Below are 16,498 nucleotides of genomic sequence, written 5' to 3'. Positions count from 1 at the left end.
GTCAGACGAGGTTTGATTCTTATCTTATACCTTTAAACGAGCAAGTATATATATATATTAAATATTTTGGGGATCCCGGAAACGGTTCTAACGATTTCGATGAAATTCGCTATATGGGGGTTTTCGGGGGCATAAAATCGATCTAGCTAGGTCTTATACCTGGGAAAACACACATTTTTGAGTTTTTATATGTTTTGCGAGCAAAGCTCGGTCTCCCAGATATTTTATATAATGCTAATATTAAATTATAAATATAATGCTACAGCATAAATATAATGCTAAATTAAAAAAAAAATACTTTTAGATAATTTACCTTGACCTCAGCTAACGTGTGTTATTATTATTATTAGACTTGTTGTTTTTGCATAGTCTATTTTCTTGTAAAATTATGTACTTGTATAATTTAGGGCATGTAAGCATAGAATGATAGCAACTTAATCCCTTAACGTGTCATAAAAAAATATAGTTTTAAATTTGAACTCAAATAGCTGTCAATAGAGTAGAAGATTATATCAGCCATATACGAGTATATAGGTTGCATATGCGGTAAGGGGTTAAGTACGGTACCTTTTTAGGTGCATAAAAATGAAAAAAATGAGCGCTGTCTCGCCAACAAACCGCATAAGCAGTTTGGCGAGTAACTTTAAAATTGATTATGTATATGTGCCTTTGAAAAAAAAAAGAAAAAAAAAAAAATTGTTTTGTGTGTAGGGAGTGAAGCCGCAGAGCTTGGACAAGGTGGCGATACCGGAAGTCAAAGACATCATCGAATCGTGCATCAAGCCAGATAAAGGAGATCGGTCAGTACACTTACTCAAGTCTAGAAATAATCACCGTAATGGTAAATAAGAATGAAGAATAAGATCATGGTAGCAGCAAGGCGCTTGTTGCTGAGAACTAAGAAAGGCGGCTTCGACTGGAGGTCGTTGGTTCAAACCCTGTCTCGCACCGATGAGTGTCTCTTGATTATGTATGAAGTATCGTTTGATATTCGTTTACCAGTTACTTTGCGGGAAAGAATATCATCGTGAGGAAACCTGCTATTTGAAGAATTGAAAGGTGTGTTGGAAAGTTCACAATTGGCATTAGAAGTGTGGGGTCTATAGCCTAGACCGTCTCTTACCAGGAAGACCTGTGCCTGTGTTTATTTAGTTACCTGCAATTGTTTATTGTTAATGTGTATAACTTACATGCTGAATAAATGGGTCATATTGAGCATCGGGATTAACCCCGAAATCCAGAAAGAAAAAAATACTCTCCCATAGAAAATGTCAAGGTCCGTCAATCAAAATGTATGAAGCAGTCAATTTCGCGATTTTGGGGTCGGTCCCATAGCAAAAGTTGCTCAGTATGACATATATATTCACCCCGTAAATTATTGCTGGTGACTAAATAAACACCCTGTATATCGATGATGAGCATCCATTATTATTTAAAAAAACCCTAACGTTTTGCTATCAAAAAATAAATGTCGCTACACTTTTCAGACCGAAAGTGAAGGATCTGCTGAACCACGAGTTCTTCGGCGAGGACATCGGGCTCCGGCTGGAGATCGTGGGCAGAGACCTCGTCACCTCCTCCGACATCGCCAAAATACAGTTCCGCCTTAAAATCATCGATCCCAAGAAGCGGTTAGTGATCCTTGTATAATTTAATTTTTTAAGTTAATGATCTCGCAAAAATACACTGGTAGGTATTACTAATGTGTGTTACAGAAAGTTTTCAAAAAGATCGACAAAATCTTAGCAACTTTGTCAAGGAATTAACCTTTTGACCGTCAAAGACATCATATGACGCTCGCGGCTACAGCCCAATATCAACCTTCATGCGTACCGACAAGGTTCACGATTACGCGCCGCGTACGTTAGGCATGGCGTTCAAAAGGTTAAAGAAATACTGCGAAATTAGCTGCTCTGCTAATTTCTTTATCGCGCAAATTATTTGCCGTCAGGAATTCCTATAGAAGATGCAAGTATGTTTGCTCGCCTTTAGAGTTGGTCAAAGACCCCTTAGAATTAGTCTTACTTAGATGGCATATAGTCAAGAAAGTTGGACCGGTTCCGCCGTGGCGGGGTGGCCTAGGGGTTCTTGACGTTAGCTCAGTTAGCTAAATACGCCGGTTCTAATCCGGCCTTCGCCACTGGAGTGCTTCGTCAGTTTTTCTTCGATTCTACATCTTCTACATCTATTTCAGTTCATTAAATATAGAGTTTACTATCGTATCGATATCGTCGTTGAGAAGTGAGATTAAAAGATAATAACGATCCATCTCGCCCACAGATCGTACACCCACAAAGAGAACGAAGCCATCCAGTTCGACTTCGACATGGAGCGCGACGACTGCCAGGACGTCGCCAACGACATGGCCAAGGCTGGCCTCATCATGGAGGAAGACGCCCGGCTGGTGTTCAAGCTGCTCAAGTCACAGCTGATAAGCTTGACGAGGTGAGTGATAGGTAACAACCTACCTGGTGGCGCTGGTGGTGGTAAATATTAAGCCGTTGCTGACTGGTAACTGGTGGGGTTGGTCCACTCGCCAGTCAGCAACAAGCAGTGACGAAGGACTCTTTCTTGTGTGACCCACTTCATGGAAGTTTTGGTCGTGTCTTCCACTACTAAAATCCGGGATAAATGAAAAAACCGGCCAAGAGCATGTCGGGCCACGCTCAGTGTAGGGTTCCGTAGTTACTCTTCCGTCACAATAAGCTAAACTGGAGCTTAAAATATAGTAAATTGTTAACCAAGGGATAAAACGGTACCTTTCACCCGAGTTAAACAAATAGGCAAATTTGCATTGCAAGTCTTTTTACTATGAAGGGAAAACTTTTTGCGATATCTCAAAAACAGCTCAACTGATCATGTCCGCTATAGTTTTCATTTAATGTCTTTCATAAGCTCTACTTCCACGATTTTTTTCATATTTTTTGGACCTATGGTTCAAAAGTTAGAGGGGGGGGGGACACATTTTTTTTTTCTTTCGGAGCGATTATCTCCGAATATATTCACTTTATCAAAAAATGTTTCTTGAAAACCCCTATTAGTTTTGAAAGACCTTTCCAACGATATCCCACACTCTAGGGTTGAAGCGAAAAAAAAAATTCACCCCCACTTTACGTGTAGGGGAGGTACCCTAAAAAAAATTAAATTTTTAGATTTTATTGTACGACTTTGTCGGCTTTATTGATTTATATATCCATGCCAAATTTCAGCTTTCTAGCACTAACGACCACGGAGCAAAGCCGCGGACAGACAGACAGACAGACAGACAGACAGACAGACAGACAGACAGACAGACAGACGGACATGGCGAAACTATAAGGGTTCCGTTTTATGCCATTTGGCTACGGAACCCTAAAAAGGGACATTTGCCCAACATGGGGTTAGTGGGAGTAGGGGTTGTTGTGTTTTCTTTGTCATCTGTGACATAACATATCTACTTCCAGAGTAGTAGTTGCTTCCATGAGTAGTAAAATCGCCACTTCAATTTCAAGAGTTTAATGGTATATAATAATTAACGCAGACAATTTTAATAATCTAAAAATAAAAGCCAACAGAATTATGCATAAGATTTCCCAATGGTTCTTATCAAAAGGAATGCAATTAAACATTGACAAAACTAATATTATGCACTTCCAACTGCGAAAAAGTGACGAATGTAAATTTAACCTTTTGAACACCACGCCTACCGTACGCGTAGCGTAATCGTGAACCTTGCCGGTACGCATGAAGGTTGATATTAGGCTGTAGCCGCGCGCGTGATATGACGTCTTTGGCGGTCAAAATGTTAATACCGTTATAAAAGACGTTACTCTACCTCAAGTTGATCAGGGGAAATATCTAGGCGATGGATTCAGGTTTGACATGGTCCCCCCCATATAGACGCGATTTGCGACAACTTAGTTTCCGCCTGTTTTGCCCTATCCAGATTCGCACCCACCTTGACACCTGCCAACCTCAAAACTGCTTATTTTGGATACTTTCACTCAGTCTTAACCCAAGGTGTCGAGCTATGGGGTACGTCAGCAGACTGTGACAGACCGTTTAAACTACAGAAGTGGGCCCTTAGCAAACCCTACGATCACCCAGCCCAAGCATTATTTAAGGACCATAAAATCCTCACTCTGCCTTGTATCTTCATATTGATGGCCTGCCAAAACGTGAGGTCTAATCGGGACCAATACACAACGCGCGGTCAGTGTCATGGCAGAAATACCCGAGGTGCACACCTGCTACTTGTCCCGCACCGCAGACTCGCTAAAGCTCGAAAGTCACTCGCTGTCCTAGGTGTCAAGATCTATAACACCCTACCTAGTGACATAATTACCTCTGCGAGTGATAAAATATTTAATAATAAGCTTAAAAAAATGTTGATTGACCTGTGTTGCTACAGTGTGAATGAATTTACTCGTATTTTAAGGAAGTGTGAATAACATATAAATCTGAGAATTTAAAAAAATAAATATGATAATAGTATTCCTAATAATTAAAATTGTAATCAATATAAATTGACCATTGTAATGTATGTTTGGTTGACATTGTACAGTATGGTAAAGCATCCTCATTGAATTGATGTGTAAAATTTGTATAATTTTATCAATAAATGTATCTTATCTTATCTTATCTAGTCTGATAAATAAGGCATACAATACCCAGCTCAGTTCGCAATCGTCTGATAAATAAGACTAACTTCGTACCGGCGGCGACACGTGCACGATTGATGAAAAATTCTAAGCTGTTAAAAGGTTGAGTGAGGATGACACTATATTATGGCTCAGTTTCATTGGTCGATAGGGCCCGCGTGCGGGGTGCGGGAGATTTCAATAAAGCATGCCATAGGGCCCGCAGTCGGGGAACTGTTTTCATTGATCGATATGGGGGGTGCGGGAGATTTCCGATACGCATGCCATTATGAGTTTCACTAGTCGTTATACCACCTTACCGCCTACGGGGAGTCACCCGCATACTGTATATCGACCGAACTATCGACTTCTGAGTTTCACTAGTCATTATACTGCCTGTGGGAAGTCCCCGCATGCTTATATCAACCGAGTTATCGACCAATGAAACTGAGCCATTAGGGTGGAACCGTATGCAAAACCGCAAAAGAATAAATCATATTCAAACGGAAGCTTACAACATCTATAAATCACACGATACGCGTAATCACAAACCCTTGCAATCATCTATTGCATCAGCAGCGACCCTGACTCGCTGTTTCTAATCACACGGTGTTGCGTGCAACGCAGCCAGCCATAGACATGCACATTCCTGCAATTTTCTCTTGAATACAACTCTATTAATAATCTGGTTCCACAAATCTAATCGCCAAAAAGTCATTTCAATTTGACAAATTTAAAGGACCTTTTTACTATTGAATCCTAACTATAAAAACTTTCCCTACCAAGGCTCGGAAACACCGGTTTATTTCGGTTTTACTCCGAACTTTCATAAGAACGCGAACCTTTTAAAAACTTTATTGTAACCTAAATAAACGGGTTTATTCTGCGAGCGACGAGACGGCCGGCCAGCCTGGTGGTGTGCCGCGTGAACAAAAACACCGACACAGCAAGAAACCGGTTTTGATTGTTCTAAACCAGTTAATCTGACAAGGACTGTCCCGATCCTGTGCCACTTCCTGCCAGTTATCGGCTTTGAGTTGGCACAGATCCGCCTGTACACTGTCGCTCCAGCGGTATCTGGGCCGACCCACTGGACGGCGACCAGTCGGTTGTCCCAAATAAGCTCTCTTAACACCTCGATCCTCACCATCCTCAGTAAATGGCCGAACCAGCGAAGCCTGTGGCATTTCGTTTCGCCGATGATATTGGGTTCGGCCACTAACTCCTCGATTTCGGCATTCTTACGGATCCTCCAGGTGCCGTCATCTCTCTTGATAGGTCCCAGGATTTTCCGTAACACCTTTCTTTCCGCTACCAGGAGCTGAGTCTCTTCTTTCTACTAAAAAACAGTTTTAAAATATCGGTTTTACGAACGAAACCGAAATTAAAAGGCGTTGCGCCAAGTACATGATAACGGTTTGGAAATTAAACCGGTTTCCGTGGCTTGCCCTATACCATGTTACTGACTGTCACGCACTATTTGTCTCACGACGGATAAAAATAGTAGTATGCTTTGCTAAATCAATTGAAATTAATCAGAACTAGAAGAAAACTAAACTTTCGTGATCAAAAATCCTAAGAAACAACACAGTTCAATGAAATGCCATAATAAATCAGCAAACGGATTCCACCACGTAGACGGCATTCCGTACACCCAAATTACGACTCTGATCCCTTATCTTACGGTCCACATTGGCATATCGGCCGCAATGAACTTTACCAATCCGCCCCAGTCACGCGATATGCAAAATCCCGACCTTTAACAAATGTTCTATATAAATTCGTCCTTGGATTTTCTTTAGATAGCTTCAGAACTATTACTTATTCGGCAGTCTGTATCTTGTCTATACATAAGTAACCAATGGTATGGACTCCAATATTAAAGCGCGCGGTTGTTTTATGCGATAAACGCAGCGTTTGTATCATTTGAAAACAACAATAAAGACTTCCAAATAAAGAATAAATTTGCGCCACCAAAGCATTCCTCTAAATTTCAGAGAAACGACGAAAATTCACAAGACAGGAAAAAAAAACTCACTTTAGCGTTCGGTAAACGATTGTGCGAATCGTGTCTGAGTAGTGCAATTTGAACGGCAATTAAAGACGGCAGATTGCCGCGATCGGCCAGCCGTCGGTTACGCGGGAATTATTATGGGGTACTTGCGTTGCGTCAGAGGCATTAGAATGATTTTCAAGTATATGCTTACGAGAAAATTAACGAGCTATTTGATTGCTATATCATGATCTTGATCACATTTTTACGAACTCTTAGAAAACATGTCGATAGATAATGCTAACAGAAAAAAAAACTGTTTTTGAATTCCATAAAATTACAGAGTCCCGTTTGGGTTTTCGTAGCACCTTTACATTAAAACGTCTGTCTAACGTTCAGTAAACGGTTATTTATTTATTGAAAACACGTTTACATGACATTGCAGTGTATAAGTAATGCGTCATGAAAGTTAATTAAGTACATTTACAGTATTATGATACATTTATAAAACTAAAGTATTGCAGTTGAACTATCATCCATCCTGTCATAAAACCTCAGACATTCACTGCACATAGCCGTCCATCGTCGCCACGCAAAAATTCAAGGATCACAGTCAGTAGCTGATGTCAAGAGCGCATTCAACAGTTGGAGCACGAAAACGTGGCGACGCGACACAGTGCGACCATGCTTTTTAACTACATAATTATGCGAATCGCGTCTGAGTAGTGCAATTTGAACGGCAATTAAAGATGGCAGATTGACGCGATCGGCTTGACGCCGGTTACGCGGGTATTATTATGGGGGAACTTGCGTCAATGGCTTTCGAGTCATTAATAAGAAGAAGCCTTTTTTGAAGTTTAATGTGCTTGGCGTACTCTTTAGTTTACGATGAAATATAATCATCCGCCAATAAAGTCATGTTTTAATATTTTTTTTGTTAAATTTTTGGTATCATATCCGTCATCGTCACCCGACGGAAATGCTTTGCAAGATTTGACCCGTACAAACATACATATGTAGTTTGATTGCAAGTTAAATAAAAGCTTGTAATAAAACTACGTATTTTTTGCTACAAATATAGTGTACACCGACATGTCGATAGATATTAGATTGCCAAAGATAATTTCCATACAATACATTCTAGCGATCATTTTTACGATGACAGACGGGTTGATGCAACTATCACTCAGTTCTTGTCGGTATTACCCGATTGCCGAAGATATCATACAACGTGTTACACCAGCCACTGAAAGTGGGGTGGATACACCTTGTACAGTCAGCGTCAAATACTTTGTAGCAGTCAAAGTGGCCAAATAGTTCGGTACACCATACTAAATATTATGGTGTACCGAACTATTTAGATGTAGATGTAGTGTAGGGACGCCCGGCCGGAAGCAGGCGGGCTGTCGATCGCGTGTTGCGTTCATTCAGCCCAATTCCCTGAAGTTGGAGCTGCAGGTTACTGTCCCGGCGGCATTCCCATACCAATCTCCTCAAATCTTCTTGTTTTCCTGCAGAACAGAAGGACATCTTTAAGTTCGACGTCCTTTAGTTCGTTTTCTACTAGTGAGTCTCTACCGAATGTATTATATCGCAGTGCCGCATACATGATACATTCTGCTAGTAGATGGAAGCTAGTTTCCTCCTTACCACAGTGTGGACAGGAGGCGTCTCTATTTATTTTCATTACCTTGAGATGTCTGTTGAGAGTATTGTGACCAGTAATGATACCTGTCAATATTCTCAGACTGCTCTCACCTAGTTTCAGAAGATACCTGGTTCTTTTGTGATCAATGCCCTTGACCATCATCTTAGACTGTCTGCAGCTGGTCTCTTCTTCCCATTCTCTCTGTGCTTCCAGTTCTTTTACCTTTTCTATGACTCCCTTCGTGACATCCGCTACTATTTGGCTACTTTGGTTGCTACAAAGTATTTGACGCTGACTGTACAGGTCACATATTGAGCAACTTTTACTATGGGACTCGTACATTTTGGCTGGCTGATGTTGATATCTTGTATGGGAGAGTTAATTTTTTTTCATCACACTTGCTCGAAAAAGTCCTTATTTCATGCGTGTTCCCGCGGGAGTTATGGAATGTGAAAAAAAGCCCAAAACTCAATAGGGAGTTCTACCTTTTTCTTATTATGTCAATTATTCATACAAAATACTAACGTTTATAATTTAATATTTTTGATTATGATTAAAATTATAATTTGATTAATTTAACAGCCGTTTAAAATAATTTTACTTAATTTTCAATCCTGGCTGAATGCCGAAAAGGTCTGTGCCATCGATGCTAACCTCTCAAGAAATTACAAAATGGCGGACGAATGTTTGATATGTCACCGTGTTCAAGAATTATTTCGTTTAAAATTTAGTTTTTTCTTCGCAAGTGTGATGAAAAACTTTGTGTGTTCTCCAGGGGTAAGAATTTTGCATACTCGGGTACAACCCTCGTATCCAAAATTTCATTTACCCCCCCTCATTGCACTATGTACTATTTATCGCGATTTCGGGGTTGGTCTTAAAATAAAAGTTGCTCAGAATTACCTATATAACGTGTACCTGTTAATTTTTATACAATGTGATGTAATACGTTGTATAAAAATTAAGTCTTCTTTCAGTAAAATCTACTGTATTTAAAGTACTTCCCCTCCCCTCCATGTGGCAGTCGTGGGACGCCCTGTATATAAGTATGTAGTTCATTGGGACGGCCTAGTAGGCGTGAATTTCTTGCGAAACCTAATCCCAATCGTTATTTTTAACTTCATAATTGGACTTGTTATTTAAAATAGTGCTAAAAGTGTAATGAGCGACGAAATGTAAATTACATCGTGCATGTGTTCATTTTCTAGAACACCGACCCGTGAAATTAGGCTCATTAAAACTTATATAACGTTAACCTACATAATACGTCTACATAATATTTTTCCTACTCCTCTACTGTTATCTGTCATTTATGCATTCATGAACACGAATATAAGAACATACATAAAAGGTTTCAAGAAAAGTCTATATTGTCTATTCCTCATAAAAGCTCTTGTGCTTTTATAAGCTATAACGTTACTGCGATTAATGGCTACCAACCTAACAAAACCAAAACGAATACAGTTTTAAACTAAGTGCATTGCTGCCAACTTACAAAATATTCATTTGGTTGCATAGTAAAAATAATTACTTCATAAGTCAGAAACACGCATGTGACACCCGTAATATAGCAACACCCATAGACTACGAAGACCGCTTAGCGTTGCTTGTTAGTCTCCGTAGGCTACGGTGGCCAAAATTGAGAAAAACTGTCCAAAAAATTAATTTAGCAAGTAGCAAGTACCAGGGCCTCATGAGTTACGAGGAGGTGTCGCCGACCGGCCGGCCGCGGCCCGGGGCGGGCCGGGCGCGTAACAAGGTATGCTCGCGCGTCTTGGCTATATACTTTTGCTGTAATTTGTTTACCTAAATTAAGATTTATTTTTGTTGACTCGTAGGAAAAATATTGTATGCAACGTTGTATAAGTAGGTCAAAAAATTCTCGTGGCGTATTCCTTTACAATGTTCGCCTACGCCTTCGGCTCCGGCTCACATTGTAACTCACGCCACTCGCCTTTTTTGACCCTTCTTATACAACTGTTGCATAAAATACTAATACGATAACCGTAAAAGTACATGTTTCGTTTCTTATCATGCCTGTGACAGCTGTCACTAGGGTGCAATTTTACGAACACGATAACTCAGAAATGAAATATAAATATATTTTTGCCAATTCAGACGTAACATGAGTTAAAGCGTGAAAAATATTAAGAACTTATACTTAAACAATAACATTACAAAGGTCAACCGAGCGAAAGTCAGCTAAAATATTATGAACCCAATTTATCACTAATAGTAGTACACTCCTCATTATATCGTAGGGCAAACCTTGGCTATTTGGTGATACATAGTTATTCGGTGATAGTCAGTTTTATTGTCTTTTAGCCAAGTTACCTGGCAATTTTAAAATGAACAAACCAGGCAAGACTCGAACTTGCGACCTTTCGGAACTCCGGTCCGATTGCTCGTAACCAGAGCCCGTAATTTTCATGCCGTTGACAGAAAAATGACGTCACGCTACATAGAGTATGATTCCAATTAGGATTTTCGTAATAATTAATCATTTGTCAACCTCTTTAGGTAACTGATACATATACTTGACAATCAGTATAGAAACGTCTAACTGACTTTCATTTTATTGTCACACAAATAAATAATAGATTATTAATTTATGAAATAATACATATTTTTGGTTTTTAACAGCGTAACAAGCTTTTATTCACGTAACACGTATTTATTATGATACCCATCAATAAGTAAGTTATCTAAATTTGTAGTAACTCCCTGTATGTTAAATTACGTCATTTTTGCGTCAACTGCATGAAAAGTACGGGCCCTGCTCGTAACAACTGAGCTACCGAAGCCCGGAAGAAGGATCGGAATAATTTGTACAGTCAAGGTATTAAATATATACACGGACAAAGCGCTAAAAATATGTGTACACTGTCTTAAAATAATAGGAAATAAGGTCGTGTATACATATTTTTGGGACTTTGACCGTGTCGATATTTAATACCTTGACTGTACTCTTCTGGCAAGCTTCGGTAGAATGGTTTATTTTATAGCATATAAAACCAACACTTGGCCGTTTATGCGTGAACAAGTAGCAAACAAGCATGCTCACAATCATGTTTATACTGTAAGTTGGTAAACATGTAATGTTATTACTGTTATTGCCTAAACGACGCATCGCTTTGTTACCGTATGCAACAAAAACAAACAGTAAACAAAAGCGCTTAAAATTACTCCATAATTAAACCTTTCCTCACATGCATAGTCATTAGCTAACTCTTCACATCAATCACGCCATTTTAAACCGTATTAGAAAGCAATAAAAATGCAAACACGTGAATTTCATACATGGTTTCGCTTGAGCGCTGCGCAAAAGTAAAAGAGCGTATGATATTTATAACATTCAAGCTTTATATCAGTCTTCTAAACTAATATGTCAGTAAGTAAATGTGTTCCACTTAGTTCGCGATCGCGGCAAACTTTCTTCCACTTCAATCATACCAATATAAACCTTGTCTGAATGGAATAAGATTGTTTGCTTGCGAATTATTTACAAGGTTTTGCTTTAATACTACGCATAACTAAAAGGTCATAAGCGCTTTGATAGCTCATATTTCATAGGCTGTTTTATTCAAATACACTGAGCTATCTTTTTCGCATGAAAGTCTTTGCCTCAAGCGATCCAATAGACTTATATTATACAAATATGTTGAATTGTAACCAATATCATGTTTCATTTTATACTGGTTTAGCCGAGCTGATAGCTCGCTTGAACAATAGCATAAGTGTTTTTCATCAGTCGGTTTCCGAACGCCACGCGACCCTGCCGAGTATGGACATCGGTAGCAATTTTAATTTCGTGTATAGTTAGCGATGTGTTATAATTGTGTAGTGGTCGGTGATTGTGTGATTTGTGTTTGTGCAACAAAGTTTGTGTGTAAGTTTTTATGCAGTTGGGGGAGCGTTTTTGGAAAGTTTTTTTTAAGTATTTTTATTTTATTTTATTTTATTTTATTCGGAAAACCAACAGCTTAATAAACTAGAACTAGGTTAACATAAATATGTATCAGGGAAGCCAATTACAGGTTTCCACAGACAGGATACAAAGGTAGTCATATTACAGGTTAGCACAAAATTATTCGATCGATTTAGAAGTCATTGGTATAAAAAAAAATAAAAAAATACTATTAAACTGTTTATTTCAATAAAAAAAAACACATTATATAACATTAAGCTTAACTACTAATCTTGAATTAAAAAGATTTTTTTGAGTTAATCTGTCACTCACTATTTTTAGGTACATAGTTTATATAATTAAGTGATTTCGGTAGACTGCCCTCTTATCTTAATTAAGTATTTTTTAATAATATTTCAATTGCTTGTCCAATTAAATTGTTAATCATTTAAAAACGGTGACACTAATTATGTTTCTCGAGTAGTAATTTATGCACTTTCCCTGAACTCCATACAGTGCATAATTTACTATATTTTGCATATGTTATTTGCAAATTACATTCTTTTGGACTAATACAGGGTAAGTTCAGTTAAGAGAGAGTGTGTTAAACAAATTGTGTACACAGTTCTTACATCTGTGATTGCATATTTGGAAATGTTACAAACAAATAAAAAGCGATTTCAGCGTTAAAAGACAATCGCTTTTTACAAGCTTTTATTTAACTTGCCCTGTTAGTACCTATGTTTTTATGTATGTTTGTGTGGGTCAAATCTTGGAAGCTAAATTTGACCCACTTCCCGGTTTCCGATTGATAAATCCGGTGACAATGCAATATTATGGTACCATCGAGGTGATCTGATAATGGAGACAGGAGATGGCCATAGGAACAACGCAACCTAATTGTATTTGGGATTTTTAGAATTGCCTTCATGAGTTTTAGTTGCCGATAGAAAGAATAGTACAGTCAGCGATAAAAGCTTGTACCAAAAATGATTTTTTTAGAATGAACTTATATTCGTGACTTTTTCATTTTCCTCATGTAAACGGAATTGTATATTTAAGCGGAAGTATCCACGGTCTTATCGCTCTGTAGTTGGCGATGCTAATTATTAATTAAACGGGTTTCCCCGCCAATTTACTTTTGCAGATTACATGAACGTTAAAAACGTATCTTAGTTTTTTTATTCATGTTTTTAGTTATCAAATGTATATCAAACGTCACACTCAATTTAATAAGTGTATATGCTCCTCAGAGTGGATGTGACGATGTAGCGAAAGAGAAGTTTTGGGAGGATTTTGATACAATTACAATGGATATACCAGCAAATGAAGAGATATACGTGGGTGGAGATTTTAATGGACATGTGGGAAGAATTAATGTAGGGTATGAAAGAGTGCATGGGGGCTTCGGTTTTGGAAGCCGTAACGTGCAAGGTGAAGCATTGTTACAAGCAGCTGCCGCTTTCGACCTGGCAATCGCTAACACCTGGTTTCAAAAAAGAGATGAACACCTGATCACCTACAAAAGTGGCAAACACACGACGCAGATTGATTATTTCCTTGTAAAGCGAAATAAGATCAACTGTATCAAGGACATTAAAATCATACCAGGAGAACATCTTACTTCACAGCATAGGCTGCTTGTAATCGATCTGAAAATAAAAGTCCAGTCACTTAAAAGAAAAGAACGGCTTCCGCCAAAGATACAATGGAAAAGGCTAGAGAAGAATGAGTGTGCCGAAAAATTCAAAGAACGTGTGATGGATAAAATGATAAAGATGAAAGATATGGAAGGATTGAATGCGAACGAATGTTGGGATGAAATGGCAAACTGTATACGGAGAGTAGCGAAAGATGTCTTGGGAGAATCGAAAGGCAAAGGCATCATAGATAAGGAAACGTGGTGGTGGAATGAGGAGGTGCAGGAAATATTAAAGCAAAAGAAACAAGCATTTAGAGAATGGCAAAAGGATAAAGCTGGACAAGGAACTGAAGAGGCAATAAAAAGAACAAAGTATATAGAATGTAAGAAGATGGCAAAACGTGCAGTTGCTATAGCCAAAACAGCAGCACAAGACAAATTGTATGACTCCTTAGATAGTCCTAAAGGCGAAAAGCAGCTGTACCGCCTTGCCAAAGCAAGGGAAAGGAGTTCCCGTGATATATCCTATATAAAATGTGTGAAAGATGATGCAGGAAAGGTGCTAACAAAAGATGAAGTCATAAGAGAACGTTGGAAAGGCTACTTTGAAAGGTTAATGAATGAAGAGAATGATTGGAGCAGGGTACTGAATCACAAACTGATAAATATGGGTGTAGTGAGAGAAATATGCATGGATGAAGTAAGAGTGGCTGTGAGAAGTATGAAAAATGGAAAATCCGTAGGACCAGATGATATACCAGGAGAAGTATGGAAGTTATTGCGTGAGGATGGATGTAAGTGGCTGACTTTGTTCTTCAATAAGTTGTTGCATGAAGAAACCATTCCCGACGAATGGTGCGACAGCATGCTGGTGCCCATATTTAAAAACAAAGGGGATGTACAGGAATGCAACAACTATAGAGGAATAAAGCTCATGTCACATAGCATGAAAATATGGGAAAAAGTGATAGAGAGACGCCTGAGAGACGAGAGTGATATAACACAAAACCAATTCGGCTTTATGCCAGGAAGAGGTACAACAGACGCCATTTTTGCACTTCGCCAACTGTGCGAAAGATATAGACGTGCAAAAAGGAACCTGCATATGGTGTTTGTGGACCTCGAAAAGGCATACGACAGAGTACCCCGAGAGGTTTTGTGGTGGGCTCTGAAAGAGAAATGCGTGCCTGGGAAGTATGTGGAGCTAATTCGGTCGATGTACAACCGTTGTTGTACACGCGTCCGGTCAACTGCCGGCACCACCGACAGATTCAGTGTCACGGTAGGCTTGCACCAGGGATCGGCTCTGAGTCCCTACCTCTTTCTGCTTATTATGGATGCTCTGTCGTCGGATATACAGGAGGAGGCACCCTGGTGTATGCTTTTCGCTGATGACATTGTGCTTGTGGGTGAAGACGGACTCGAGGTACAGAGCAGACTTGAGGAATGGCGGCGGAAACTGGAGAATGTTGGCCTGAAGATCAGCAGATCTAAAACTGAACATATGTTCTGCGATTTCGGCGGTCTCTCCGGTTTCGCTGCCATAGAACTCGATGGCGTTACATTGCCGGTCTGCTCAGACTTCAAGTACCTCGGTTCGCTCGTGCAGTGCGATGGCGATATTGACCGTGACGTGAAAAACCGGATTAGCACAGGTTGGATGAAATGGCGACAGGTCACGGGAACAATTTGTGACGCCCGGATGCCCCTCCGACTGAAGGGTAAAATTTATAAAGCCATCATAAGACCTGTCGTCATGTATGGATCAGAGTGTTGGGCCCTAAAAGTGACGGATGAAAAGAGATTGCACGTAGCGGAAATGAGAATGTTAAGATGGATGTGTGGTGTGACAAGAATGGATAGGATAAGGAATGAGTATATAAGAGGAAGCCTGAAAGTTGCACCCATAATAGATAAAGTAAGAGCGAATCGCCTAGCGTGGTATGGGCATGTGATGCGGAGGGATGAAAGTCATGTGACGAGAAAGGTATTACGAATGAATGTGGAGGGATGGAACGGGAGAGGAAAACCTAGAAAAAGGTGGATGGATTGTGTGAGAGATGACATGAAACGAACGCGAGTGAATGATGAGATGACGGGTGACAGAAAGATATGGAAGAAAAAGACATGCTGCGCCGACCCCAAATGAATGGGATAAGGGCAAGCGAATGATGAGTTATCAAATGTGTTTTTTTTTACAGAAAAGTAAAAACTAATAAAAATCGTATATAATGTTTACTAATGCATCTATACGCACGGCCTTCTATTTATAATTGAGTATATACATGAAAGCTATTTGATTGTTTGTTAAACGAACACGTTCAAAATCAAAATAATGTTAAAATTTTGAAATGCGCAATTACTCTCTAACATTTTTGTTATTTTTTTATACTACGACGCTGGCAAACAAGCATACGACCCGCCTGATGGTAAGCAGTCACCGTAGCCTATGGACGCCTGCAACTCCAGGGGTGTTACATACGCTTTGCCGACCCTTTAAAAATCTGTACACTCCTTTTTTGAAGAACCTCATAGTAACATATTGCATGATATTCCAGTTTCAAACCTTTTTAGGATTCCGTAGCCAAATGGCAAAAAACGGAACCCTTATAGATTCGTCATGTCCGTCTGTCTGTCCGTTTATGTTACAGCCACTTTTTTTCCGAAACTATAAGAACTATACTGTTCA

At 39.3% G+C, this 16,498-nt stretch overlaps 1 protein-coding gene across 10 annotated transcripts in view; it reads left to right on the top strand.

Moving 5' to 3' along the window:
- Positions 1-16,498, top strand: part of LOC133530496 (serine/threonine-protein kinase Wnk-like) — a 98,288-nt gene that overhangs the window by 38,464 nt on the left and 43,326 nt on the right. For all 10 annotated transcript variants that reach the window (XM_061868409.1, XM_061868407.1, XM_061868408.1 and 7 more), the window contains 3 exons: positions 712-800; positions 1,488-1,631; positions 2,281-2,445. In XM_061868409.1, coding sequence (XP_061724393.1) covers positions 712-800; positions 1,488-1,631; positions 2,281-2,445 — 398 coding nt within the window. The remainder of the gene's footprint in view (positions 1-711; positions 801-1,487; positions 1,632-2,280; positions 2,446-16,498) is intronic.

Source organism: Cydia pomonella, chromosome 23 (genome assembly GCF_033807575.1).
Source record: "Cydia pomonella isolate Wapato2018A chromosome 23, ilCydPomo1, whole genome shotgun sequence".
Classification (NCBI taxonomy): domain Eukaryota; kingdom Metazoa; phylum Arthropoda; class Insecta; order Lepidoptera; family Tortricidae; genus Cydia; species Cydia pomonella.
This window is presented reverse-complemented; position numbering and strand designations above follow the sequence as displayed.